Raw genomic sequence first — 27,246 nt, 5'->3', positions numbered from 1 at the left:
TCTTGTAGGCAAGTGCAACGGAATCAGTCTGAATTAGAGCCAATCTGTCATAATAATCCTCATCCTCATCATCATGGCATTTGTTATTGCTTTGACTCCATCTGAAGCGCCGAGGACATTTGAAGCTGTTTATACTTGCATTTCTCATGTTTAAATGTATGGCTAGCCCTATCGTCTGCTTTGTTAGTGGCTACAGTGTGAAGCGGAACTTTAATATTCAGGAATGGTAATAATCGCTCCACTCTATTACATAAATTACACTGCATTTAGTTATCATAATTCATAGAACTAGTTTTCAAAATTGTCACAAGCGTTCACAGGCCACATAAAATGACACAGGTGTCTGAATCTGGACCGCAGTCCCTAAGTTTGACACCTGTGCTACATTCACATTTGCACATTCCTGTAGTCCACACTCAAGCACACTTCTTTATGCTTGTTAATTTCTTGGTGTGCCTCTCGTGAATTTACACGTCATCAACAACACATGATTTTATTTGGTTTATCTTTGACAATACACCAATATAGGAAATGCTTTGGGACGAGTTGTGGTGATCATGGTTGCCAATAATTTAATTCAGAAAGGACTGTGCATAATACACTTCCCTATATGTGTGTAATAATGTTTCACTGGCATGAAGGATGAGGACAAGAAAAAGAAAGAGTGCCTTTTCTTTCTCAACTACTTCCTCATGGCACCTACTTCTCTCTCCCTCTCAGGTCCATTCACATTGTGGCTCTGGGCAGCGAGTGCCCTGGTGGAGTTGGCCAAGGGGAAGAGATCATGGGCCAGGGCCAGCTGCAGGGAGGCCTGCTGTGGAGCTACCTGGGCCATGGTGCACTGGTGGGCCCCAGTGATTTAGAGAGCAGCTCGCATAACCCAGCCTTCATGGAGTACACCTCACGTGTCTTTGGAGATGTCACCATTGTGGTCCAGGATTGTCCCAGCTGGGTAAGCCAAGTCTGCTTTTGGACTTTATTATGTTGAGGGGTATCATTTAAGTGTACGAGAAACACAGAGTGGAACCTTTTTGACAGAAATAGACTATTCAATTTCAGGGTCAAATGTCCGCCATCACTATAACATTTATAATTGTGCACGGAATCTTTGCAGGGGGCTGCATGTCCAGCAGGATGGCCCAAAGCCCCCTGTTCCATTCGACAAATTGTTTCTGGAAGGACATTTACATACGGTGGTCGTTGGATTTCAAATTATACATAACATTTGAAGAGATGGGCAGCACGGTGAATTGTTGTTGCCACGTCTGCCTCATGTGTACACTATGTAACGTATACACATATGCAGTATGCATAATAAGAAAGCCACTTATAAATGTTGTGGGGGAAAAAAACAAATCAACAATTCTGAATAGGTCATGAGGTGCATGCGTCAACAAAAAAACATTTTAATGCTTTTAAATTACAGAATACAACACTGCTAACTAGAAGGGTGTTCATGGAACACTGACTCCTCCCAAGGCCATAATGTCCTGAAAATGTATCGTCCTAATACTGTATATCCATTTTCATCATGTGCCTGAACTGGATGTGTCAGTAGACATTTGCATACTGTTACCAATGTTAATGTTGGCAAAATTGGAAAACTCAATGACAATCTTTGCAAAATTGGGTTATCAAGTTCGTCCTGCTGTTTTGTGGGGATTTGTTTACGTGCACGATACTGCTAATAAAGAGTGTGATAAAAAGATAATCACGTTTGAGGAAGTAATGCCAGTGTAATGAAACGTGTCGCCAAACTGATAGCTACTTTCAGCTGCTTGTTTGTCATAAGATGTTCAATCATTTTCTATTTTCAAGGCCAGTTTGTCTCCAAGCGCTGATTTCAAGTTTGCTCTTGTAATATCGGTCTGCTGTCCTCAAACTCCCCCCAAAAGAATGGAAGCATACTTGTTCTTAAAAGTAGATGAATTGGAGAATTGTTTTGATTTTGTAGCAATAATGTATGCACTCTATTGTACAGCCGTCTGAGCCTTGCTACTGTCTGTCACTCAACTTAACACTTCTTTGTTTTTATTCAAATGATTCCAAGTACTTTGTAAGTTTCAACAACTTTCGAATTTCAGGGTGTTTTCTCACTCAACACAAGTGGTTAGCATATCTACCTCACAGTTCTGAGGACCGGGGTTCAAATCCTGGTCCTGCTTGTGTGGTTTTTGTATATGCTCCCCGTGCTTGCATGGGTTTTCTCCGGGTTCTCTGGTTTCCTTTCCCATCCCCAAAACATGCGTGGTAGGTTAATTTGAAGAGAATAAATTGTCCATAAGTGTGTATGTGAGTAGAGATGATTTTTTGTTGACATGTGCTGTGCGATTGGCTGGTGACCTATTCGGGGTGTACCCCGGCCCTTGCCTGAAGATAGCTGGGATAGGTTGTAGCAAACCCACGGCCACAGCCCTAGTGAGGATAAGCAGTACATAAAATGTACAGAAGGGTGGATTTTTTTTGTCACTGCTGACATCACATAATGTAGACTGGTGTTCCCCAACCTAAGTCAAGACACATATATTACATTACAAAAAATCTCCCAGTACCAAACAAAAATTTCTCAAAATGTGAATACACGGGTCAATTATGTACCTTCTGCCATCTAATTGAAGAACATTCAATTATTCTTACTGTTAATATACCTTGCTGGTATAGATTGATGAACAAAGATAAGCACATTATTAATTAATAATAATTTTCTGATTATCTGCAAAACTGGATTTTCTGCGACACACCTGATGATCTTTCATGATACATTAATGTGCCATAGCACAGTAGTGGGGAATCACTGGTGTAACCCTTCAAAGACTTAGTAGACTAGGGTTACTGTATATTAATATGTTAAGACAACATTGTAAGGTGAAGGTTTATCCCAGGTTACATCCATGACAGTTGTTACTGCAAACTGTTGAGCAATCGGATCTCCTCTTTCCTCTCCAGGACTTGTTGGACAGTGACTGGGCCAGCGTACGTAAAGTTCTTGAGCAGGCGGACATTCTGGTCATCAAGTATTCAGTGACTGACAAACTGGCGTTCCAGCAAGTCAGGAATGGATATGCCCCGAGACTCCGCCCACTTCTTAGGCACTGGGGAGTGCCTGTTATCTTGGTGGCAGTTGGAGCTAGGCTGAATGGTGAGGACACGTGTGATTTTCTATCTATCTATCTATCTATCTATCTATCTATCTATCTATCTATCTATCTATCTATCTATCTATCTATCTATCTATCTATCTATCTATCTATCTATCTATCTATCTATCTATCTATCTATCTATCTATCTATCTATCTATCTATCTATCTATCTATCTATCTATCTATCTATCTATCTATCTATCTTTGGACTTTTGTGGGAGGGCCTCACAACGTTAGGCACAGCCTAATGCAATTACTAAATCCAGTATCAAATACAAATACAGGAGTACCAAACTTACGAGTTTTCAGATTTTTTTGAATAGCGTTGGTTTCCTAAATTTGGCTTCTGAATGCGCTTCAGATACACCAAGGGTGCCAGTGCCCAATGCCCTTTCAGCTGTTTATTGAATGATACAAAGAGACAAACACACAACTACAAAATGAGAACACTCATGAGCAGCTAAAACTCACATGCAAACGAAGGGAACCGGCCATGTTATGATGACACAATAATCAGGCCACACCCCTGAAAGGCCGCCATACCACACAAGAGCTATCATTGTTGTGACTGAATGATCGTCCTGTATTTAGACTCTCTGAAACTATTTTATTTCTTTACATTCTCCTTCATTAGTTTGTTTTTGGACAAGGGCGAAACAGTGGGTGACTAATTAGCATGTCTGGTTCACAGTTCTGAGGACCTGTGTCCAAATCTGACCCCGCCTGTGAAGAGTTTGCATGGTCCTCTCGTGCCTGCGTGGGTTTTCTCCGGATACTCCAGTTTCCTCCCACATTTCAAAACCACGCATTAATTAAAAAATGTCCATTGGCATGAATGTGAGTGCAACTGGTTGTATATGGCCTATCATAAAAAAGTCACAAACACACTTTTTGTGTGCGTGTGTGCGGGGGGGGGGGGATAATTACAAATTGTGTTCATGGTTACCGCTCCTGTAATACCTCTCTGATTGTGTCAATAAAACTATGCAGAGTATCTTTGTAATGTCAGATCTTTGGAAGGCTCTCTTAATTGTCATTAAATTGTTGTTCTCAATGTTGTGGCAAGCACATGTATATGCACAGCACATTGATCCTCATTCACTGAATTTTGTGCAAAAGAAAAAAGCCAATCAAATCCACATAGTTGTATTTTTAGCTTTTCTGCTCAACAGTCTTTGAAATCCTGTCAGTGCAGCATCGCGGAAAGATCAGAGCGTAAGTCGAGTTGTGCTAGTGGCGTTTGTGCGCGTGTGTTTGCGGTGTTGCATGAGGGCAGACAGAAGGGGGGGTTTGTGTTTTAGTTTGTTGCTGCTCTCGAACGTAGGTTCACGCTATTCCCTCACGACTGCAGAGAATGACGGCTGAGCTCAGATTGCTCGACTTAGCCCATCGCTGCAGTACGTGCATTAACGTGGCCATTAAAGCAGTCCCGAGTGCAGGGCCACACTATTCCGCCAAGGGCACACGCACGCTCTTGTGCACAAAAACACAACACTGATGTGCCAAGTCACTGCCTGACAGACGCTCGCACTCCTATTTTCACTCTGTCTCACCCAAGCACACACGCTCTTGGCTGAATGCCTGTAGGTTATTAGCAGTATGATTTATCAAATGTCTCAGCACTTAGCCGTGTCCCACTCATTCTCTCTTGCTCTGCTCTTTGTTCTGTCTCTCTGTGGCCCTTTTTCTTCCTGCAAGATAATCCCACTAATTTTCTGTCTGATTCTGTCTTTTCCTCCCATGTGCACATAGCTCAGCGTGGCTGGTTCCTGGCAGTATCACACTGCAGACAATGCATGGTTGAAAATTGCAGAGCATGGCAGGTGCCAGTCTTCATTCAATAAATGGAAGAAGCCATTCAATTTTTCTTTTATGCCCCTCCGTCTATGTCTGCATCGGCATTAGGGAAAAAAAAGGATGGGCCTTGCTCTGAGATATAATTGTATTTTTAATGTTGTCTTTTAATATCATAACCAGTAGATGGCATCTGAGTAGTTTTCAAGAGGGTTTTTTTAATTGAAAATATAGTAGGATATTGTGCAAAAATGTAATCACTGTATGAGTTTCAAGTGGTCTAATTTACAAAACAAGGCCAGCACCCATGCAAACTCCTGCAGCAGAAAATTTAAAAATGCTGCTAAAATGCTGTGGAATGCTTACTATACTATAACGTTGCCGCTATTTGTTTTTGCCATTTCTTTACAATGTGTGGAGTAAGGGCATATTTTCAAAATATCAATGAAAACCAAATCTTTTTTTGAGCACCTGCTTAAAAAGCCCTGATTTGTATTAATTCCATTGCGCTGGATTTTGTAAAATCCGAAAAGTCCAGGGTGTCACTTGTCACTCAAAGTCATCTGGGTTAAAGCTCCAATTTCCCCTTGAGGAGGATATGGTGTCTGGAAAATGGACAGATGGAAAAACATTATGAGAATAGGCTGTCAAGGTCATTCCTGTCAGGGCACAGTCTAACCAAACGTGTCAGGATGGTCAACTGGTCCAAGGTATTCTATTCAGGTTGCAGTCTCTACAGAGGTGTGAGTTTCAAATGGCACTTCTGCAAGGATAAAATGCATTTTTGAGCCATGATATTTCGACTATTTCCAAGATCAGACAAGATTAGGCGTTCTCTGAGCAGAATGACTATAAACCACATAGCACAGAGAAGTAAGTCATTGAACCAACCAGAAAAAATAATGATCTAAAGTTGTCATATCAAGCTGATGAAGTGACCCAAAGCAACCAGATGCACTGACTAACTAGTAGTGAATGAGTCCAGCGACCTCACTGATATTTGTGTTGTCAAAAAGGGAATTTGTCGGACATGCCAAAATGGACCTGACATGTCACAGGATTTTAGTTCCTATTTTTGTTTTGTATAAAAATGACATTTTGTTTTGACTATTACTACGTCATCTTTTGTGGCCTGAGTGACAATAAATGGAACTCAACGACCTGCAATGGGGTATGACATGTTATATTGCGCCTCAAATCATGCTTCCATTTGGCATACCACATACACGTTAATGTGATCGTTCTTGGCCACTAAGTGAAATGTCCTCCTTACACAGATGAGGGGCCTCCCTGTACATGTCCGCTGTGTGCGTCTGACTGGAGCAGCTGCGTGCCTCATAGTGAAGGTCTACAGCTGTCCCGGGACCTGGGGGCCACCTACCTGGAGTTACCCTCGCTTAACCATGTGTTCGTGGGTCGCTACTTTGGCAGCGTGGTACACACATGCATGCGCACACACACAGACACACACACCTCAGGCTTATTCATTTTCAAGATTGTACATCTTATGATGGGGGCAATTTGTTCCCAGAGCAAAGAACAGATGATGTAACAACTTATTTTTGTGCCTTGTTTTTGAATAAGTGTATCTTGTATTGTTCAGCTGGAATACTTCATGATCCAGTGTCTGAAACACAAAGCCAAAGAGAAGCCAGAAAAGAGGCGAGGAAATAAAGTGCACGAGCTTCACCCACCTCATTTGGAACAACCAGGTCAGAAGAATAATGTAGAATGTAAAACTAATAATGTAAATGACTAAGTCTGGGAAATGATTTGAGTCTTGGCTGTCACATTTTTTTGTATTATAAAAAATATATATGCTCCGTTCTGAATGTTTTCCCATTTCCAGTTGAATGACTAGATTGTCATCAATCTCACAGTGCTTTAAAAAGATACAATATGTGCTAAGGTTAGACTGGATCAATATTTCCTTTTCTGAATTGGAAATTAGAAGAGAGATGAAGCGTGAGGTAGACTGCATCTGATGTTTAAATCCATTTTGAGTCTGGACTGTTTTTATCACCAGACCGAGAAACAACAATTGAGCGTTTTGCTGTAAAGCTCCTGGAGATTAGGCAGGATTATTCATTCATCTTGTCTTTGACCAAATTGATTTAATCAGTGTTGGAATTTGTTTTGTTGTTGGCGATACACTTACATGTTGGCTTGTGTCTATTATACCTTTCACAGATAATGTTTCTACACCTAATTATGAAATTAATGGTTAGAGTTGGGCCGGATGTATTTGGACACTGGCACTTTTTATGATTAATTTAGGCGTTACACATTATCACCATCGATTTGAAAAAATAAATAAGTAACAGCAAGATGTGACTCACATGTATTGTATGTAGACTTTCAACTGTGCTACACTAGTAGTTTGACACTTTGGCGTATCATCATGAGCGTCAGAAGAAAGGTCTTCATTCACGATTATCTTTCAATGTTCATTGAATTTTTTTGTATTAAATGCCTTAAATTCTAAATACAATTGTATTTAGTGAAATACATATGAAATACTAGTGGTACTGGTACTCAGTATTGGTATTGGTATCGATGAGTACTCAACAGGGAATACTTGTACTCTACTCTTACCAGTCTAAGAAACGTGGTATCCAATAACCCCACTTTTTTACTGAAGACAACAAAAGGGAATTATAGTTGAAAAAATTTATTGCTTATTAATAAATCCTTTTATAAAAACAACAGATACTCTGGAGAAATTTGGCACATACTGTAATTGTCAAAAGTACCATGAATTGTGAGGTCCATAGAGCTATACTCTTCTAACAGTCTTATAAAACAGACTGTAGTTATCTAGTATCAATGCAAGAGAGCATACTTTTCACTGAAAATTAAAGGACTGAAGAAAAAAATGTATTGGATTGCTGCATTGAAGTAATAAACATTTCAATTACTCCACCAGCCATACATACATTTATCTGTCCACTTTGGTGCTGTGTTTGTAAATCTGACACAATAACTGACAGCTTGAAGTTCTTCAGGCTTGATGATTTATTGCTGCTTGTCACCTAAGTCTACATCTTATGGTGTCGGTTTGATTCAATGGATTACTCAAGTAAAGCCAAGAAGACAGTTTACGGAACATGAATTGAGACATAAAAAGGACTTATCAGTAAAATCGTGATCCTGTCCCTCTCATCACGTTCCCATTTTCTGTCCATTATGTTGCTTGGTGACCTTAAATGCACAGACAAAGTCAACAAATGCTATCTGATTCTTTTTCAAAACACATCTTGCTCCTACTCTTCCACTTCCCCACTCTTACCTGTTATGCTTCCACCTCCTTTTGCTCAGCTCGTCTTCCTCCAATTCGAGTGGAGGAGTCAAGCTTCTCCCAAGACATGCAGTGGTTGTTGGAACGTGGCGTGCAGTTTGCCGACGTGGCCTTCTATGCAGGGGACTCTGGCAAAGAACTGGGATGGGCACACGCATCTGTGCTCTGCGCTGTCAGCCCGTATTTCCGGCAGCTGCTCCTGGGGCCCAAGACCAGGTAGGATGTATATTAAGTTATCTAGCTGTTTCGCCATCTGTAGTTACCAGATGCTTACCTCCTTCTTTGTGCTGAATTTTGTCTGGTTTGACAGAGAACGGCCCCAGTCACGGTGTGTCTGTAGGGAGAGGGATGGCGCCCCCCACTCGTTGCTCTCCACCTGGGACGGCGGAATAATTGATGACATGCCTCGATCTGAGGGACATCTGGCTGGTCGGCTCTCTCGTCTGGTTGTGAAGGATCCCCTCTTATGCATGTGCTTATGGGAAACTCTCATGTTCATTTACCGAGGTAAAGTACCAGAATAGTTAAATATTGCTAAACTCTTACAATAACATGCACTGCTGTATAGACACAAAAATTTGGTCATGCAATAGTAGGGAAGGCTTTGACTTTCTTGTGAATTTAGATCACAAATGATGCAATACTAGGTGGAGTGTGGTAAATAAAAACAATATAAACAGAATAGAACACAAACCACAAAAAGTCCATTTCACAGGTTTCGCTTTTTCTTATTCTTTGAACACACTCATACACACGTTCCTGCTGTGTGTGTGAATGTCTTGAGAGGACCACATGCAGAGATGAAGCAGAGCGTAAAAGTGATGTCTTGACTTTATTTTTTCACTTACAGTGGAACCCCATTACTCAAAGGGGCTAGGGACTGGGGCCAGACCAGAAATAGCAAAAGTCTGTGGATAAATGTCACACATTGTTATTGCATTGAAATAAAATGAAAAAAGTTTTAATCCCAGAAATTCTTGCACAAGCGAGGATAAACTGCTAATAACCATTTTGGTGGTTGTTCTCCCTTCCCCCCACAAAAAAGTGACAAAAGGAAAAACAGTGAAGAAAAAAAAGTGAATAGGGGGGTCAATCCACCAATCCATTTTCTTTTGCTGCTTATCCTCACGAGGGTCACGGGGAGTGCTGGAGCCCATCCCAGCTGTCAAACGACTGGAGGCGGGGTACACCCTGAACTGGTTGCCACCCAATCGCAGGGCACATAGAGAGAAACAGTCCCATTCACAATCACACCTAGAAATTTAGAGTGTACAATTCATGTTGCATGTTTTTGGGATGTGACAGGAGACCGGAGTGCCTGGAGAAAACCCACGCAGGCACAGGGTGAACATGCAAACTCCACACAGGTGGGGCCAGGATTGAACCTGGGTCCTCAGAAGTGTGAGGCCAACGCTTTACCAGCTGCTCCACCGTGCCGCCATAGGCGGCCCAATGTGCTTGTTTTGTTTCTTCTTTGCTGTTAATCAGCTTAGCTAATCACAGACATGCTGTGTGTAATTTTTGCACTTCCTTCCATACAGGGATTCATAATCACACTTAGCTATAAATGAACAGAATAGAATGAATAAAATGGTAATTCACATCTTGGCCTCTATTTCCGTAGTTGGTGTACCTGCAGTGGAGCGTACAAACAGGCATTCACTGTATTTTAATTTTCATGTAATTTAGCAGACCATTCTGCCACAAGCCCCACCTGGAACCTGGCACCTTATGGGTAGGTGTCCAATGACGTCACCACCGTCCGAGGATTCCCTTAGACCAATCGGATAAATTGACGATAGAAAAAAACTTCACACTTCCTGTGTTCTCTGACCTCTATGACACACAAGATGGCGTAATTGGAAACCTATCCATTGTGTTGGAGGGAATTGTGTGTCCCGATGATCCTATGAGCTAAATGGTCAGGGGCTTCACGCCCCTGGTAAGCTCATTCATGAGAAGTAGGTCTTTGGTGAGGGACCAGACAAACCATGGATACAAAACTTCTATGATGAAAAACATAAATGGATTGAGGGACCCCACCTCAAGGGCGAGCCCTCGAGGTGGGGCTTGAAGGCAAGCGACAAGGTGGTCATTCCCATAGGCTCATCACCTGTGGGAGGGGCCATAGGGGTTGGGTGCAGTGCAAGATGGGTGGTGGCCGATCGCAGGAACCTTGGCGATCCAATCGCTGGCCGCAGAAGCTGGCTCTCCTTTAGAGAAAAGGTGAGAAGCTCTGTCATCCAACATTGGTTCTGAGTACAGCTGCTGGTCCTCTGCATAAAGAGGAGTCAGATGAGGTGGCCGGGACGTCCAATTCGGATGCCTCCTGGACACTTACCAGGTGAAGTATTCCGGGCACGTCTAGCCGGAAGGAGCACTTTTTCGAAGTGATATATATTTTCATTTTTGAGCCTGGTGCAGAATTTGTCGGTAACGCCCCTTGAGCACTCTGCCTTCTATACGCCTCATGTTGTTCCACCACCTCTGCATTTGCCTATGTATCCAGAGTATTCTCTCATTCTGTAATTTCCTGCCAACTGCCATCATACTTGTTCTGCTCTGTCTGGTCCAATTGGGATTCAAAGGAAACTCATCAGACTTAAAAAGTATGTAAATGAATAATATAATGTACTTTGGCAACAGACGTTACAGTAGTTATTGGGTGTGGTCCAATGTTTAATGTTATGCCAAGGGAACTTTGAGCCGAAGTCCGTCAAATTAGAGGAGTTTAATTGTGTGTTTATGCTTTACTTAGAGACCTAAACGTTTATCCTGTAACATTTTTAGCACCCTGTTCAGCTCGAACCAGGGGTCGGCAACCTTAAATGATCGAAGAACCATTTGGTCTGTTTCCCACAGGAAAAAAAAAAAAAACGAAACAAAAGACCGAGAGCCACAAAACCCATTTGTCATTAAAAGTGAGAATCACACTGGATGTGTCATTTTTAAACTCGTATGTATAAAAAAACCGTTGTAATGTATTTATAAAATCAACAAACTGCTACAGGAAAAACTAAATTAGATTTTTGCCCGTAACAAAAACATTTTGAAATCAGAAAAAAGATCCTTATTTGAATGAAAAAGTCAATGTATTTTTGAGTCCTTCTCTTATTCCCAAAACTAAAGCTAATCTTAAATTTAATTTTTATTTAAACCTGTATCCAAAAAATTAACAATTAATTATTAATTCTGTCTGTTGCTTTGTTCAGTCAACATTTTATAGTACATGGAGCACGTGTCCATATAATTTAAAAAGGACTCTTTCACCTCACTATGCAAAATATATCTTCACAAAATAATAGCCAATTGTCATGCTCCTGGATTCCAGCCCGAGCTGGGCGTTGCCAGCTAATCAGATGGCGCACACCTGTGCCTCATGACCACTGATTAGACCCAGTCCAAATAGGACCCAGGGGACGACTAGTCCTTTGGCAGATCGTTGCCTCTCATGCCTCGTTCCTGCACTACCGTATGGCTGACGTCTACCTTCTGTGTACCGACCTATACCTGTTCCCCGACCAACCTCGTAAGCCTGCCGCCACTGCTACTTCTGCTTGTTTGGACTGACTCACTGATTACCGACCTTGGAACAAATAAAGGCTTCCTCTGTACTGCCTGCTTGCTTCTGGAGTCGTGCATTTGGGTCCACCCTCGAGTCTTGTTCGTGACAGAACGATCTGGCCACAACATGGACCCAGCCGACTCGGAAGCTATCCGCCGTTCGCTGCAAGTTCAGGGGAGACACCTGGTCGAGCAGGAGGCTGCTCTCCAGGTTACTAATCGGAGGCTCAATGAGATTTGTGCCCGGCTGGAATTGTGGCTAGCCTCCCAAGCTAGCGCGGCTGCCACGCCAATGGTGGCCACTCCACCTGTTGTTCCGGTTCTGCCCGTTCCGCCCACCACAGAGTTCCCACGTGCCAGCACAACTGCCCTCTCCCGACCGGAATGTTTCTCAGGCGACTCAGGGAACGTCAAGCCCTTCCTCGCCCAGTGCGACCTCCATTTTGAACTGCAGGCATCCCCCTTCCCCATGGACCGCTTCTCGGATCGCCTTCGTCATTTCCCACATGACGGGAAGGGCGGAGGCATGGGCCACGGCAGAATGGAGTCGTAACTCGGAGACTTGTTGTTCCTGGACGGCATTCGTCTGTGCTCTTACCCAAGTGTTCCAAAGCGGCAGCTTCGCTCATGACGCTTCGCCAAGGCCATCGTCGCATCTCAGAATACGCAATCGAGTTTTGGATCCGGGCCGCCGAGAGCCGATGGAATGAGGAAGCCCTCCACGACGCCTTCTTCCAGGGACTTTCTCCGCAGGTCCGCGGCCTCCTCGTCGCCGTGGACCTCCATCCTTTGCTGGACGACCTCATCATGTTGGCCCTCAAGGTTGACCAGTGACTGGTCATGCAGGGGCAAATGGACGTGATGACCGGGGGAGAGACAGAGGTGCCAAGTCCGACCGCTTCCCGGCCGCCCACTCTTCCCTCCACGGCAGAACCCATGCAGGTGGAGGGTCTCGACGGGCCAGCGGAGGAGTGTCTGCACCGCCGACAGGAGGGGCGCTGTTTCTACTGCGGTCGTCTAGGACACTTAATCGCCCACTGCCTGGTTCGACCGAAGCGGCCCAAACTCAGGATCTCCACTCCGGTGAGTGTTTGGTATACCGTGGCAGAGTCAGGGCGGTCGCTTCTTCACCTCACCTTGGGAACAGACTCCCACTCATGTACTGTGACCGCGTTCGTCGTCTCCGGTTCGGATGCGAACCTGATTAATCCCCGCGTGGTCAAGGCGTTGGGTGCAGCGGCTCTGTAACGCCTACGCCGATAACTGCAAGTTCCTCTGCCGGGTAATGCACCGCACACAGACTTTGCGAATGGGCTTTCCGGACGCTCACACGGAGCGCATTAGCTTTCACGTTTTCAATGCACGTAGCAGTGAGATTTTCTTGGGGAGCCCGTGGCTCAAAGATCACAATCCGCACATTGATTGGGCCATGGGTCAGACAAAGGCATGGGGCGAAGATTGCCGCAAGCGGTGCTTCGCTGCCCGGGAGGATCCAAGTCGCGCCGGTATGGCTAAAAGAACTGAGTACCGTCTCGGAGCTAACCACGGTGCCCTTGAAGGACGTGTTCTCGGAAACTAAGGCGAAATCCCTGCCGCCGCATCGGCCGTATGACTGCGCCTTTGAGCTTCTCCCAGGCACTTCACCTCCGAGGGGCAAATTTATTTTCGTTAACAGGACCAGAGCACCAAGCCATGAGGAAGTATGTCGAGGAGTCGCTGGCTGCCAGTCTCATTCGCCCGTCGTCCTCACCGGCGGTGCGGGGTTCTTCTTCGTCAAGAAAAAGGACACTACGCTACGGCCCTGCATCGACTACCAAGGACTTAATGACATCACAGTTAAAAACAGGTATCCTCTGCCTCTGATCGCTACGGCATTTGAACTTCTTCAGGGAGCCCGGATCTTCCCCAAGTTGGACCTGCGCAGTGCTTACCATCTGGTGCGGATCCGGGAGGGAGATGTATGGAAGACGGCGTTCAACACCCCCACTGGACACTATGAGTATCAGGTGATGCCATTCGGACTAAGGAATGCCCCGGGCGTCTGTCAGAACTTTATCAACGACGTACTTCGGGAGTTTCTGGCTAAAAATGTATTTGTCCACCTCAATGACATCCTGATCTTTTCGTCCGACCTGACCTTCCACATCCGACCGGTTAGAGAGGTGCTCCACCGTCTGTTTTAGCATCAGCTGTTTGTTAAGATGGAAAAATGCGAATTCCATCGAGCTTCCATGTCCTTCATGGGGATTCATCCTGGCGGAGGGGGAGATACGAATGGATCCCGGGAAGGTCGACGCAGTGCTGCGGTGGCCCACTACTGCCAGCAGGAAGAACATGCAGAGGTTCATCGGCTTCGCAAACTTCTACAGGAAGTTTATATGAAACTTTAGCTCCGTTGCATCCCCACACAACACCTTCGAGTGGACCAGGACCTGTCAGGAGGCTTTCAACAAGCTCAAGGCAAGTTTCACCGCTGCGCCTATCCTCATAGTGCCGTACCCGGATCACCAGTTCGTGGTCGAGGTAGACTCATTGGACTTAGGGATTGGAGCCATTTTATCACAAAGGAGCTCCAAGGACGGAAGGATCCAACTGTGCGCCTTCCTGTCAAGGAAGCTGACCCCGGCAGAACGGAACTACGATGTAGGAGACCGCGAGCTGCTGGCGGTCAAGACGGCTATGGAGGAGTGGCGGCACTGGCTGGAGGGTTCGCAAGTCCCGTTTGTGGTCCTCACCAATCATAAGAACCTCGAATACCTGAGGACCGTGAAGCGGCTGAACGCCCATCAGGCCAGGTGGGCCCTATTCCCATTTCCATTTCACCTTGTCTTTCTGCCCAGGCTCCAAGAATGGCAAGCCGGACGCTCCGGCCAAGGGAACCACCCCACCCCTCCCCCCGCATGGTGGATGGCGGCCCGGTGTATACTGTGCGCAGGCTGATGTCTTTCCGCCGCAGAATAAAAAGGTCCAGTACTTGGTAGACTGGGAGGGATATGGCCTGTAGGAGCGCTGGTGGATCCCCTCCCGCTTCATTATGGACCCCTCCCTCATCAAGGACTTCCACGTGGTCCATCCTGACGCTCCTGGGCCGTGGGGAGCCAGCCGTTATGGGGGTGGGGGGGTGGCGTACTGTCATGCTCCTGGATTCCAGCCCGGGCTGGGCGTGGCCAGCTAATCATAAGGCGCACACCTGCACCTCATGACCACTGATTAGACCCAGTACATATAGGACCCGGGGGACGACAAATACTTCACCAGATCGTTGCCTCGTTCCCGCACTACCGTATGCCTGACGTGTACCGACCCACGCCGCAACCTCGTAAGCCTGCCGCTAATGCTATTTGTACTTGTTAGGACTGACTCACTGATTATCAACCTTGGAATGAATAAGGGCTTCCTCTGTACTGCCTGCTTGCCTCTGGAGTCGTGCATTTGGGTCTGCCCTCAAGTCTCGTTCGTGACACCAATAACATATTTATTGTACCCGGCTAATTTGATTTTTGCTCCTGACCCACAGCGCACATCACACAGGAGTGATCGATGTTCTTTTTTTTTTTTTTTTTTGTACAGCAGTTCATGTAGCAAGCAGCATCAAGCATTCAGTTTTCTCATATTTTTTTCTTTTCATGGTTTATCTACTGGGGGTCGAATTGCTCAATAGATTCTGACGTCAGGTGTCAGCCCAAATTGGTTGTGACATATATATAAACTGCGATTGGCTGGAAACCAGTTCAGAGTGTACCCTGCCTCCTGCCCGATGATAGCTGGGATTGGCTCTAGCATTCCTGTGACCCTTGTGAGGATAAGTGGCTCAGAAAATGGATGGATGAATATATATATAAGAATTTATCTTAATATTAGAAGAGCACCACAATCTTCAAATTTGAAATAACATTTAAAAAATGAACAAATTAAAATGATTCATTTTAATTAAATATTATTTTCCCAAAGTTACCAGAGAGGACAGCAAAAAATGAATGAACCAAATATGGCTCTGGTTGCGACCCCTGAGTTAGACAATGGATCTTTTTTTTTTTTCCAACAGGAAACATGCAAACAGCACCATAGTAATGTCTAGAAATATAACGTTTCCAGTACAATGTGCACTGTAATAATCCATTCCTCTTTTATGCATTATGAATGTCGTACTAACAGTTTTTATCTGAAAACACATAACATTGTGACTTTATTCTTATAAAAATCTATATGAAAAAAACCCTTACATACAGTGCATGTAAAAATTCTACATATCCCTGTTCAGTTGTCATGTTTATGTAGTATAAAAAAAAGACATGACATATAACCTGCACAACTCAATTGCAACTTTTCAGTCTTTTCGACAGGGCAAGTAAAAACAGACCACTCAAAGCATGTGGGCAGCACAATTGCGCAACTGGTTAGAGCGTTAGCCTCACAGTTCTGAGGACCGGGGTTCAAATCCCAGGCCTGCCTGTGTCGAGTTTGAATGTTCTCCCCGTGCCTGCATGGGTTTTCTCCAGGCACTCTGGTTTCCTCCCACATCCCAAAAACCTGCATTAATTGGAGACTCTAGGTTGCCTGCAGGTGTGATTGTGAACACGAATGGTTGTTCCTTTCGATGTGTCCTACGAATGGCTGGTAACGTGTTCAGGGTGTCTCCCGCCTTCTACCTGATGATAGGTGGGGAAGTTTCCAGCGCTCCCACGACCCTTGTGAGAATAATCAACTCAGAAATGGATGGATGGATGAAAGCATGTAGCTGCACAAGTGTGCACACCCTCTTATACCTGGGGCTGTATTCAGAATTAACCATTCACAGTGAAACTAATTGAATAGGAGTCAGTACACACCTGACAGTTGCCACTATTTTAACTGCTTATAGTAAGCCAAAATACATTTCGGCTTTCTTTTCCTTCCTTTTATTTTTTTCAAAGTTGCAGATGTGTGCGGAGTCCCATTTAGCATGGGTCTGAATGTGATTGGTTGATTTTGAATACACCCACGTCCCATGTATAAGTGGGTGTGCACACTTGTCTCGCTTGGTTGTTTTTACTTCTTCTTTTAAAATGATTACATTTTTTTAATCATGTTGTGAAGCAAAGAGGCTTATGGTGTAAACAAATTTCAAGTTATTTATATGGGTCTCATTTTTCTCTGTCCTGGCTTTCGGACAAGGGACGGTGGAGACTTTCTACATCCACTATCTAAATCACAAAATGTATTGATTTTTTTTTTGTGTGTGTGCTCAAAGTCATAACAAAGTGAGTTACTGTCACAACTCTTCAAATATACAAACTTTTCCCTGATAAAATACCAACTTAATTCCCAACATTATATCTTTATTATATAATTATGGCTCCTTACACACGAGCCTTGTAAGGTGGCTTTTTAAAATTGCATTTTCCTGACTCACTGTATTGTGTAATGTACCAATGTGGGAGGCTGACCAGTGAATTTACAGGCTTGAAGTAGTAAGTGAGGCATAAATGCAACGGAATGCAGCGGAGAGCGGAAAGTCGTTACCGGAATGTGAAATGTACCATCCGAGACTCACTCCCCGTTTGTGTTGAAAGCAATGTCGCTGTTCTGACACTGGCACCACCACACATCTAATTATTTGAATGCAAGAAGCTGGAACAGCTGAAAGGCACAGGCAACTGTTCCATTTCATGGAAAGACTTTTTTTCTCGTAATATTTCTCTTCTTTCTCATAATATTACAACTTTCATTCATGTCAAATTACAACTTTAGTAACATGTTATTCTTGGCCAATTATCTGTCTTTTCCTGATAAAATTATGTATATATTCTGGTAATACTTCAACTTTATGCTCCTATTTTTATTTATTTTTTACCTTTTGTCCTGTATGACACATTTAATTCATGTAAAATGACACCTTCTCTTGTAACATGACAGCTTTCTTCGCTTTGTTTTCCCTTGATACTCCTTCAAAGTCAATACATACAAATATCACATCTAAAGAGTATGTAAATTGAGCTATGTGCAGCCAAAGACTTCTCCACTGGTGCATTTCCTACAGCACATGAAGCCTCGCTTAACAAGCGTGTGATGTACTATGTGCCTCACGGAAATCTTCTCAGTGCAGCTTAAAGTCTGCAGTGCTGCGCTCACTCCGTTGCAGAGTGTGGTGCACTTCATCAAAGAGTGTCGTGCAAAAAAAAAAAAATCAGACATCTTATTTTCAGCCTTTCATGTGTTTCTCAGCGCAGTTTTGATGAACACGCAAACAAACGCTTACATTTACTATCAGGCTTGCAGGAGAAACACCAACACATAATCTGTGTGAGCGCTCAGCAGATTATAGCGTTAGACTGAGTTTGTTTGAGGGACTGCATAAAGAAGTGTTTTTTTTCCATTAAAGACAGGTGGGGGAGTGTGTGTTGTGGATTTTTCTCATGCGGCAGAGGACAAGGATGGCAGAGGAATGACAGAAAAGTTGTGAAGGCGGTAAGAAAAGAAAGGGGAGTGAGGGTGGAGGTATACATGGAGGATACTGTGATGAGTATGTGCTGTGCAGAATATGAATGTCACATTTCCATCAAACACTGCAAGGAGACAATCTTATGAGTTGTGCAAAACAAAAAAAAAGACTTAATGACTTAACCATTAACATGTTTCTTTCAAATTCAACCTCCACCCTCACATGTATTACTGTTTGTTTTTTGTTTCAATGGATAATGTCATGTACTATTTATGTACTCTGCATTACCCCAGGAAATAAGAAAGCACATGAGGATCTTTTATGTGATGTTCATTTGGTCGAAGGTGATAAACAATATTTCGCTTTTTGACAAGTCATTTTAACAGATTTCCCCCAACCCCGTGGAATAAAGATCATGTGTCTGTAAGGAAAAAAAAATCCCCCTCCCCTGAAATAATTTCACGCTCTGGTTTGTCGGTGTGTGCGTGTGTCTGTGTATGTGTCATAGAGGCCATGATTTTACTAGGTTGATGCTAACACTGTGGGACTGTGTCTCCTTTTGTAGTGTACTGCTGAGTTAACATGATTTGTCAATGGCTTATTTCACAAACATACATACATGGACACATCTATATCTATCTATCTATCTATCCATCTTCTTAACCGCATATCCTCACAAAGATCACGGAAGTGCTGGAAATTATCCCAGCTATCTTCAGGCACCCTGAAATGGTTGACAGCAATCACAGGACATAGGGTGTCCCCACAAAAATGTATACACACTTTAAATAATTGCAAACTAGGTGTTTATTATAATTTGTTTAGTGTTCAACATGTAAAAGAATTGACAAACATCATTGTATTGCTTCATCACCGCCTGTTCTCCAACAGATGGCAGTTCTGGTCCTGGTTCATTATTGCACGTTATCAAACAGTCAAAATATGAATTAAGGCAGTGAACAACAGTGTTGTTATTTTTTTTTAAGAAGCATGTTTGGGGAGTGTGGGAGGAAACTAGCGTACCTGGAGAAAACCCACACAAGCATGTAGAGAACATACAAACTTCACACAAGAGGACTGGAGCTGTGATTCGAATGAGAATCCCTCGACCATTAGCCAGATGTGGAAATCAGTATGTCATGATGCCTTCAAAAGTGTGTAATAATCTATTCCATTCATCCCGTTCCAATATCTAATCTGTCTGTGTTTAGGGGGATAATAAACAGCTAAAGTCAACAGTTTGTCATCCGTACAGGTTAATAGCAGTATAATTTGAATAACTGAAACTAAAATAAGAGAAAATGACTCATCCTCAGAGGACAGGTGACATTGGGGGAGCTCACGGCGCCAGCGCTAATGAATCATACCTTTTAACTTTTTTGACTTTCCTCGGAGTGTATGATGTCGACAATGTCAGAAATGTTCCAGGACTGGTGTCATGAAAGCTATACACTATCTCAAGTCCAAACTGCAAGTTTTCCCCTTCAAATGAATCCCAACCTTTTCTGCCACATCTTCATGCACTCATGCTAGGATTTTGATGTTGTCTACATCGTGAAAACGGGATTACTCGCTGGTTCTTGGGAAATAAGAAAACCACATGCTCCATCCAGCACGGTAATATTTTTCTTGGGCATAGCTTTTGAAAGCTCAGGACCTTTTGAGCAGGTGCACTGTTAATGGTGAAGCGGCCACGAGTTGTCTCGTTACAACTCTCGCTTGGTCTCACACACTGAACAAAGCAATCGCCTCACAACCTCTTTGTCAACGTGCTGGTTGGTCTTCTGACCCACACAGAAGAGAAAAACCCATAGTTTGTAATACTCATTTTGTGACTTTTTCGAAACACCTCAATAAATAAGACAACTGCTGCTGCTTCATCTTCGATGTATGCATTTGGAAATTACTTAGTGATGCAGTGAACGTGAACAGAATGGCACTATTCAACACACAAGCCACAGTCACCTTTTCCTATATAAATTCAGAAAAGCCAAGCTCGCTGGCGTACTCAGATGCACATACTCATAACAATATGGACAGGAACGAATTAAAGTAAAAAGCAACGTTTAGCTTGATGCTCTACAACTACAATACTTAAGTACAAAAGTGCACTGTAAAAAATTCTGGCCAGCCACAGGATCAGCCGGGCCTACTTCCCTTGATGCTTTGCGCTGCCAACAATTCTAAGACAATGAAGAAAAGTGCCTCATGCTTTTGCCAGGATATTGCTGGTTTACACCATATCTGCTTGGATTGTTGTTCATGTCACTCGAGCAGAGCCTTTTATAGGCTTATGCTCGTATAGCCTGTGGATGGTGACCGCAGGAGGATAAATAGAATATCCACACCTCCCTGAACTTCTTAACTACCACTTATTGACAATGAATTACATCTATCATGTATCATAATGCAGTCACTAATTCTTTCCTGCTTCGTAACCCTCACAATGAACAAAGGATTACTGTAAACTGAGATGACTTGACTAACAAATATGTGCTCACATTTTCCTTAAGTGCAAAACCAAACAAGACTTCAACAATTCTCGTGAGATGTGCATGTTAGTAATATATATATATATCAGTATGAACCCATTTGTTCCTCTTTTTAAAATTTATTTTTATTTTGTTTTAAATTTGTGGTTATTTCTTTCTTTTTAATTTAATGTATTATTTTTAAAAATATTCCTCTTAGTTTTCGCTCGCTGTCAAAGAAGAAGTTGCAGCTCTTGTGTAGGACCCCACCTATTATTCTGTGCACCATCGAGCAGATGATCTATGACGACATCCATGACAGGCTTAAGTCAACCTCATCGTGATCTAAAAAAATAATAATAATAAAGAGAGAAGCACTCAAAGGGGATATTTTTTATTCCTATTAACACAAGTCTTCATCTCTATTTGAAACATTACATATTCCTTCACATACTATTTGAAAAACTATGAAACAAGAATGATCGCTACAATGTACTGTTGTAATTGCAAAGACCATTTTTAATGCAGCATTTGGATTTGGATTAATCTGATTACACCAGTGACACTCAAAAGTGTAATAATACTATTTCCACTAGTGGTACACGTTCTCCCTCTAGTGGTATGCAAAAGGATCACTGTTTAAGAACGGTTCAGTTGTGTTTATCTTTTATGTTCAACACATTTGCATTTACTACTGTTCAAGAAGAGTTACGTATGTATTTCACCTTTACGTGTGATGAAAACCTAATTGAAAATTAACAATACAGTAAAGTGTTGATTTGAAACAACATTTCAAACAACATATGAAAGAAAGTAAAAAATAAATAAATAAACTGAAGCGATGATCATGGTCATCGGTCTTTCTGTAACACATTTTGAGTATTTTTTTTTGACAATCGATGTCAGGTATGTGGGTGGCCATTATAAACGCGCCTGCATCTGAGGACTTTGAGATGTATTTCAATAAACTACAGCATGCACTTTTTTTATGTCCACAGAATCAATCCATCTGTTGATGTCTTGTAGGTGCGTGGGAGTGGGAGCACCTCCAGGAGGCCTTAGAAGAGAAGCTGAAGAACTCGCTTGCAGTGGCTCAGCTTATGGAGCGAATACGATCGCTTATTGGCAGAGAAAGGGTGAGTTCAAAGTTTGTCTTTTTCACGTATTTACCTCACACTTACTGTGTAACCAGAACAGCAATATCTCTGCCCTCACCCAAGTTAAGTGTTAAGTACATCAATTCTAATCTGTGATGAGAAACCTGTTTTTAGATTCTATCAACATGTTTTTAACTTGGCCTTCATCAGTGAGATCTTGTTTTGACACAGTGCTGTTATAATTACCATGTTTACATAATTAGTCACCATAATCACCTCTCGGATACTGTGGGAATTTCAAGTAAATAAGTTATCCACTCATGGGAGCAAAAGTAGATTGGGCTTCAGGTCTTCATACAGGACAGGCATGAAGTTCATCAGCAGGATTTCTTCCCCTCAATTTAGAGGGGGATTAGGAGAGGTAGGAGGTAGCCTTTGCACCGGCCCATTTTAAAAACTGTGATTACATAAAGATGGATGTGTTTGGACTAGCTGAGACATTGTTTCAAAATGATGGGTCTCTCTAAATGTCCAGTCATAAAATGAAACCAAGATTCCCATCAAAATATACAAGTGTAATGTAACTCTGTATTTACATTATCGTTGATGTGACTTGTGTTTTTTTTCCTCTCTATTGGCACAATTTGGATATTTATTGTTTTTTTTTATTTACATACTAAATATTTATTTAATATTGTTAACTGCCTGTGTAATCATTGATATGTAATTTAGGCATCTGGACATGCAGATTTTTTTTTCCCCCTGAAATCCATCAGTGTAAGCAGACCTATTTTAGATATGTGTCAGTCCATGGAAATAAAAAGATTGAAAGTAAAGAAGAAGTTAGAACTTTGAAAGAGATTTTAAATCAGACTCGGGGGCTTGGACCGGCCATCTAATTAAATAAAAGCAGGGAGGGGCGTGAGACACCTCTCAGTTTGATGCAGTGCCCCTGCAGTGTTCCAAATTGCAAACTGATTGCTTAATGAATACCTCTCTGACAATGTCGTTTCAAGCTGATCTTGATTTACCTGATGTTGTCAGTGTATCTTTTATATTGCCAGCACTGGCATTTGTTAAACAGCTCAATGGACGGGATTTAAAAATAAGCACCAGGTTTCCAGCGCTATTCTAATGCGCTCGGCATTGCAATTCAACGGTGTCTGGTCAGCGCTACGTGAGACTATCACGAGTGCTATATGTATGCCGGTGGGGAAGTGGGGTAAATGTTCAGAATAGCAATTGCCGAGTAACAACTTGAGATCCAGCTCGAGTGTTAACCCACGGTTCACCTCCTTTGTCTTCATGGGTACATGTTTGTGTGCATGTGCAGGGCACCAGAGACACCCCGAGTGCACGCGTTGCCCAGCTTGGCCCCCAGACTCTCGTCAACCTCTTCAATTCCCCTCTTTATTCGGATGTCATCTTCATGGTGCAGGGTGGGTTGATGCTGTGATTAGCATTCACAAATAAATACACACGGGAGAAGAAGGTCACATTTTATCAGACTCGATTGAATTGTGAGCCTGCCAACAGGCCTGGCTATCCATAAGAAGATAAAAATAAGATAAAGCAGTTCAAAGGACAACTTGTGTTCCGTCCCACTTTGTTGTTTTTAAAAGACCCAAAGATAACAAGATGAGAAAAAGGACAGCAAGGTTCTCTTCTCATCGTACCCGGGAGTTGGAACCAGTTCAGGATTATTCTGTGAGAGTATTCTATTCATTTTTGCACGAATATTGCATGTTGAGTGCTGGCGGAGCTGTCTATGAATGGCACTCAGCAAAAAATGTCACCGCATGTGCGCAGGCGCCGTGGGTCGCTACTTCCCGGTGATTTCAATAACCCATTACGAAACCTCATCACTCAAATCTGAGCGCACTTTAATCTGCCAACCATGCCCATGAAACTCAAGGAAGTGTTTTTTTTTTTTTTTTTTTTTACAACACGGTATATTTAAAGTGCTTTATATAGGCTTAATGAGATTTACATTCCTCCTTTTGGAAGGCCAATCACGATTAAATATTGCAGATTCTCACTTACCCATTTGATATTCTGCAAAAGTTGAACTGAGGCGACTGGACTCTTTTTGTTTATTGAAGACAATTCACCTTTAATCCCAAAGGCGTTTTTCAACTTGTTTGGCTTTAGAACTGAAGAAAGCATTCAGATTCAAGGAGAAACGTCTTCAACAAACAATATGAATTCATTTTCCAAACAATATGAATTCATTTGCCTCGATTTAACCTTTGCGGATGAGCAAATGCTCATTTAAATCCTTGCTCATTATAAAATTCACACCACGGCTTCATAACACTTGGAGTGTATATTTAACGTGTGTATGATGTGTTTATTCAAGGGAGTGTATTGCCAGCCCACCGAGCAGTGCTGGTAGCACGCTGTGACGTCATGGCGGCCATGTTTAGCGGGAAGTATGCAGAGGCCCGGAGTCGCGTGGTGCCCATCCATGGCGTCTCTTCAGATACTTTTCTGTCATTCCTGGAGTACCTCTACACTGACTCTTGCTGTCCCGGTACGTTTACTGCTTGCAAACCACGTTTCTGTGAAAAAAAAAAAGAAAAAATGTCTTACCCGTCTGCCCTAATCAAATCCTCCAATTGCGTATGTATCATGGTCAAACCTTCACCCAATGTTTTATTCATTCAATGTCTCTTGGGCTCTTTGAATTGAAATAAGGGAGCGTAACGCATTTATAACTCAGCACTGATCGAGTCAAGGGCAAACATCCAAGTTGGCCAAATACGAATTTGATTCAGTGACAAATACAATGCCTTTATAAATACACACGTCCTGCATATCCTGAATGTTGCCAATAATATTCATGCAGTCACAAGAAATAAAAATAAAAAATTCCATTAGTTAGTTCGAGAGCAAAATGGGTCCATGCACCACCTCCGAAAAAAGTTCAGTTGGACTTTTTATTTATTTAATTTTTGATTAATTTTCTAATTTTTATTTTTTTTTAATTTTTGCCTTATCCTGCAACTAGACCCCCTGAATTTGTACAATTTTAAAAGCATAAAAAAAAAATCAATTCAAACATTCTTTGTCAAAACTGCAAATATACAGTACATCGTCAAAGTTATGTCAGTCTACAAAGGTATTATAATTTGCCACATACTTAGGTTTCACTTTTTATGAATTCAGCTGTTTGGGGTATTTATTTATGCATGGAATCGGTCTCTTGCTATTTGCTGAAAAACTCACACGTTCGATTTGCTATTTCTGAAACGCCCTGAGATGTCCAATTAGTACAGTAATTAGTGTCAAGCAAGTACTGTATGTTGAAGGGATACCATGCAACTGAGAGACAAGCTCTGTATATCGGGGAGGTGCCCAGTTTAGCCTGGGTTGTTCATGAAAGTTCCAGAGAGTCTTCACCACATGTACATCCATCCATTATCCAAGGCACTTATCCTCACAAGGGTCACAGGAGAGCTGGAGCCTAACCAGACTACATCCTGAACTGGTCGCCTGTCAGTTGCAGGGCACAAATTTACACCATCACTGAGCGGGAAACATCCCACGCTGCCCACACAAAAGTCAGGCGTGTGTACCAGTGCACCATCAGTGACTATTTGCATGTACAGTTCTTGTGCAGAAATGTAGATTAAAAAAACAAATCCAATAAATGTAAAACGTTTTTTAAGATGAATGTAAAGGAGTTTGAAATGGCATGAAACTGTTTGGTGATCATACTTTGTCATATATTTACAGTTTAAATTATCAATATAGGCAGTTCAAAAACATTTTAAGGGGGATGTCAATTACCCTTTCTTTCTTTGCTATTTGCGGACGGGCAAATAGCACATGTCTATCGTACAGTTTTTACACGTGTAATACAGTTAGGTTTATAATTTTTATGGGGTTAATAGTGATTTCATGACAGTGATGCTTTTCCCCTGAAATGGATGAATTCAATTTGTATTATTCCCTGAAGCGAAACAGATCAGAGCATTGTTCAATAACCTCAGAGGTACCATGATACATGGCGATGGGCTCAGATATGTTTGGAACAATTTTGGAAAACCAGCAGCCTATTAATAAGTAGGAAGGGCGGATGACAAATGACTTGAGAGTGCTGCTGCTTTGTTTTCCTGGAGGCTTCGCTGACTGAACGCAGCCTACAAGCCACAAGCACCAATGACAAGTTTTATCAACGGTTTGTGTCACTGCAGCATGCTGCCCGTGTCGCTCCCCAGGGGTGCAAAAAGAACAGCTTTTAATATGAAATTACATTTAGCCATGACAACATCCACCCGCAGCATCGCTACTTCATTTGCGCCATATCACAACTCCAGATGTGTTGTTGTTGTTCCTTTTTTTGGTCCCTCTTTCTCCATCTGCCACACTTTATTTAGCATTTCAAAGTAATTATAAACCATTATGCACTCCAGTGTTGATGCTGAGACCATAACGTGCTTACGATGACTTTAATAGGTTGTGCGCGACCGCTAAGTCATTCTCAACAATGTTACAAAAGCAATTTAACACAGTTGCTGCTGAAATAAAACAGTTAAAGAGGCAGTCAACATATCTCTGGGAACGTGACTTTGTGGTTGACTTGGCTTGGCACATCATTTTGAGTGACGTAAGTATTGTTGTTTAGCATCTGTGTGCTACCACGACTGCTGTCCCCCACCAACCAGACACTATAACAGTTGGGGCTTACCTAAGTTAATGTAAACCATCATATGATAATGCCGTGTGATGATTTGGGGGAGAAGTCAACAAGTATACAACAATCTGTAACTCCAACAGAAGCCAACGAAGATGCAGTTTTGTACAAGGTTAAGAAGGTTGGTTTCCAAATATAGAGTTTCATTATGAGTCATGAGAATTGAAGCGATAAAAAAAAAAAAAACTCCAGAGGCTGCAGCCGATCATAGTGTAACAGCCCTGAATTCAAGGACAAAGCAAGGGTACTTTGACAAGGAAGGGAGGGTACAATTTACATGACTCCCTTGTACCTTAAATTATCATTATTGAGTACATTCTGTGCACGTTGATAGGATAACATACAGTTTATTGATTTGCTATTTTACAATATAATCAGACCTGAAAGAAAAATTGTCTAAGGATACCTCTTGCCCACTGAGGCGCATTAAAATAAAGTAGACCACAGGGGATTTTTGAATGACAGTAGTCGGGTTATGTATATTAGGAGTTATTTTTAACATTGTGACATTATATTTTGGTGCTGCGTGCATGTCCGCGAGGTTGTCTTTTGACATCTTGGTAAGAGCAACAGGATATTTGTTGTCAGTAAATGAGACCTGACCTGCAAGCATAAAGTATGCAGCTATTGATCATTTTAGATATTCACCATTAAATCTGTATGCTTTTATTAAATACAACCCATTAAATGTTTTGACACACTGAGCAAACAAATGTTGTTTCTTCAAATGATTATAAAAGATGGGCATCGTATTTGACACA

General features: G+C 42.4%; 1 protein-coding gene across 1 annotated transcript in view; it reads left to right on the top strand.

Annotated features, from left to right (window-relative positions):
• The window catches only part of rhobtb3 (Rho related BTB domain containing 3), a 30,634-nt gene that overhangs the window by 460 nt on the left and 2,928 nt on the right, over positions 1-27,246 (top strand). Inside the window, exons 2-10 of the mRNA XM_061833215.1 lie at positions 721-952; positions 2,947-3,139; positions 6,213-6,370; positions 6,539-6,647; positions 8,254-8,449; positions 8,544-8,740; positions 21,716-21,825; positions 23,120-23,225; positions 24,146-24,319. Of these exons, the coding sequence (XP_061689199.1) occupies positions 721-952; positions 2,947-3,139; positions 6,213-6,370; positions 6,539-6,647; positions 8,254-8,449; positions 8,544-8,740; positions 21,716-21,825; positions 23,120-23,225; positions 24,146-24,319 (1,475 nt within the window). The remainder of the gene's footprint in view (positions 1-720; positions 953-2,946; positions 3,140-6,212; positions 6,371-6,538; positions 6,648-8,253; positions 8,450-8,543; positions 8,741-21,715; positions 21,826-23,119; positions 23,226-24,145; positions 24,320-27,246) is intronic.

This window comes from Syngnathoides biaculeatus, chromosome 10 (assembly GCF_019802595.1).
Source record: "Syngnathoides biaculeatus isolate LvHL_M chromosome 10, ASM1980259v1, whole genome shotgun sequence".
NCBI lineage: Eukaryota > Metazoa > Chordata > Actinopteri > Syngnathiformes > Syngnathidae > Syngnathoides > Syngnathoides biaculeatus.
Note: the sequence above shows the minus strand (reverse complement) of the source record. Positions and strands in the feature narration are given on the sequence as shown.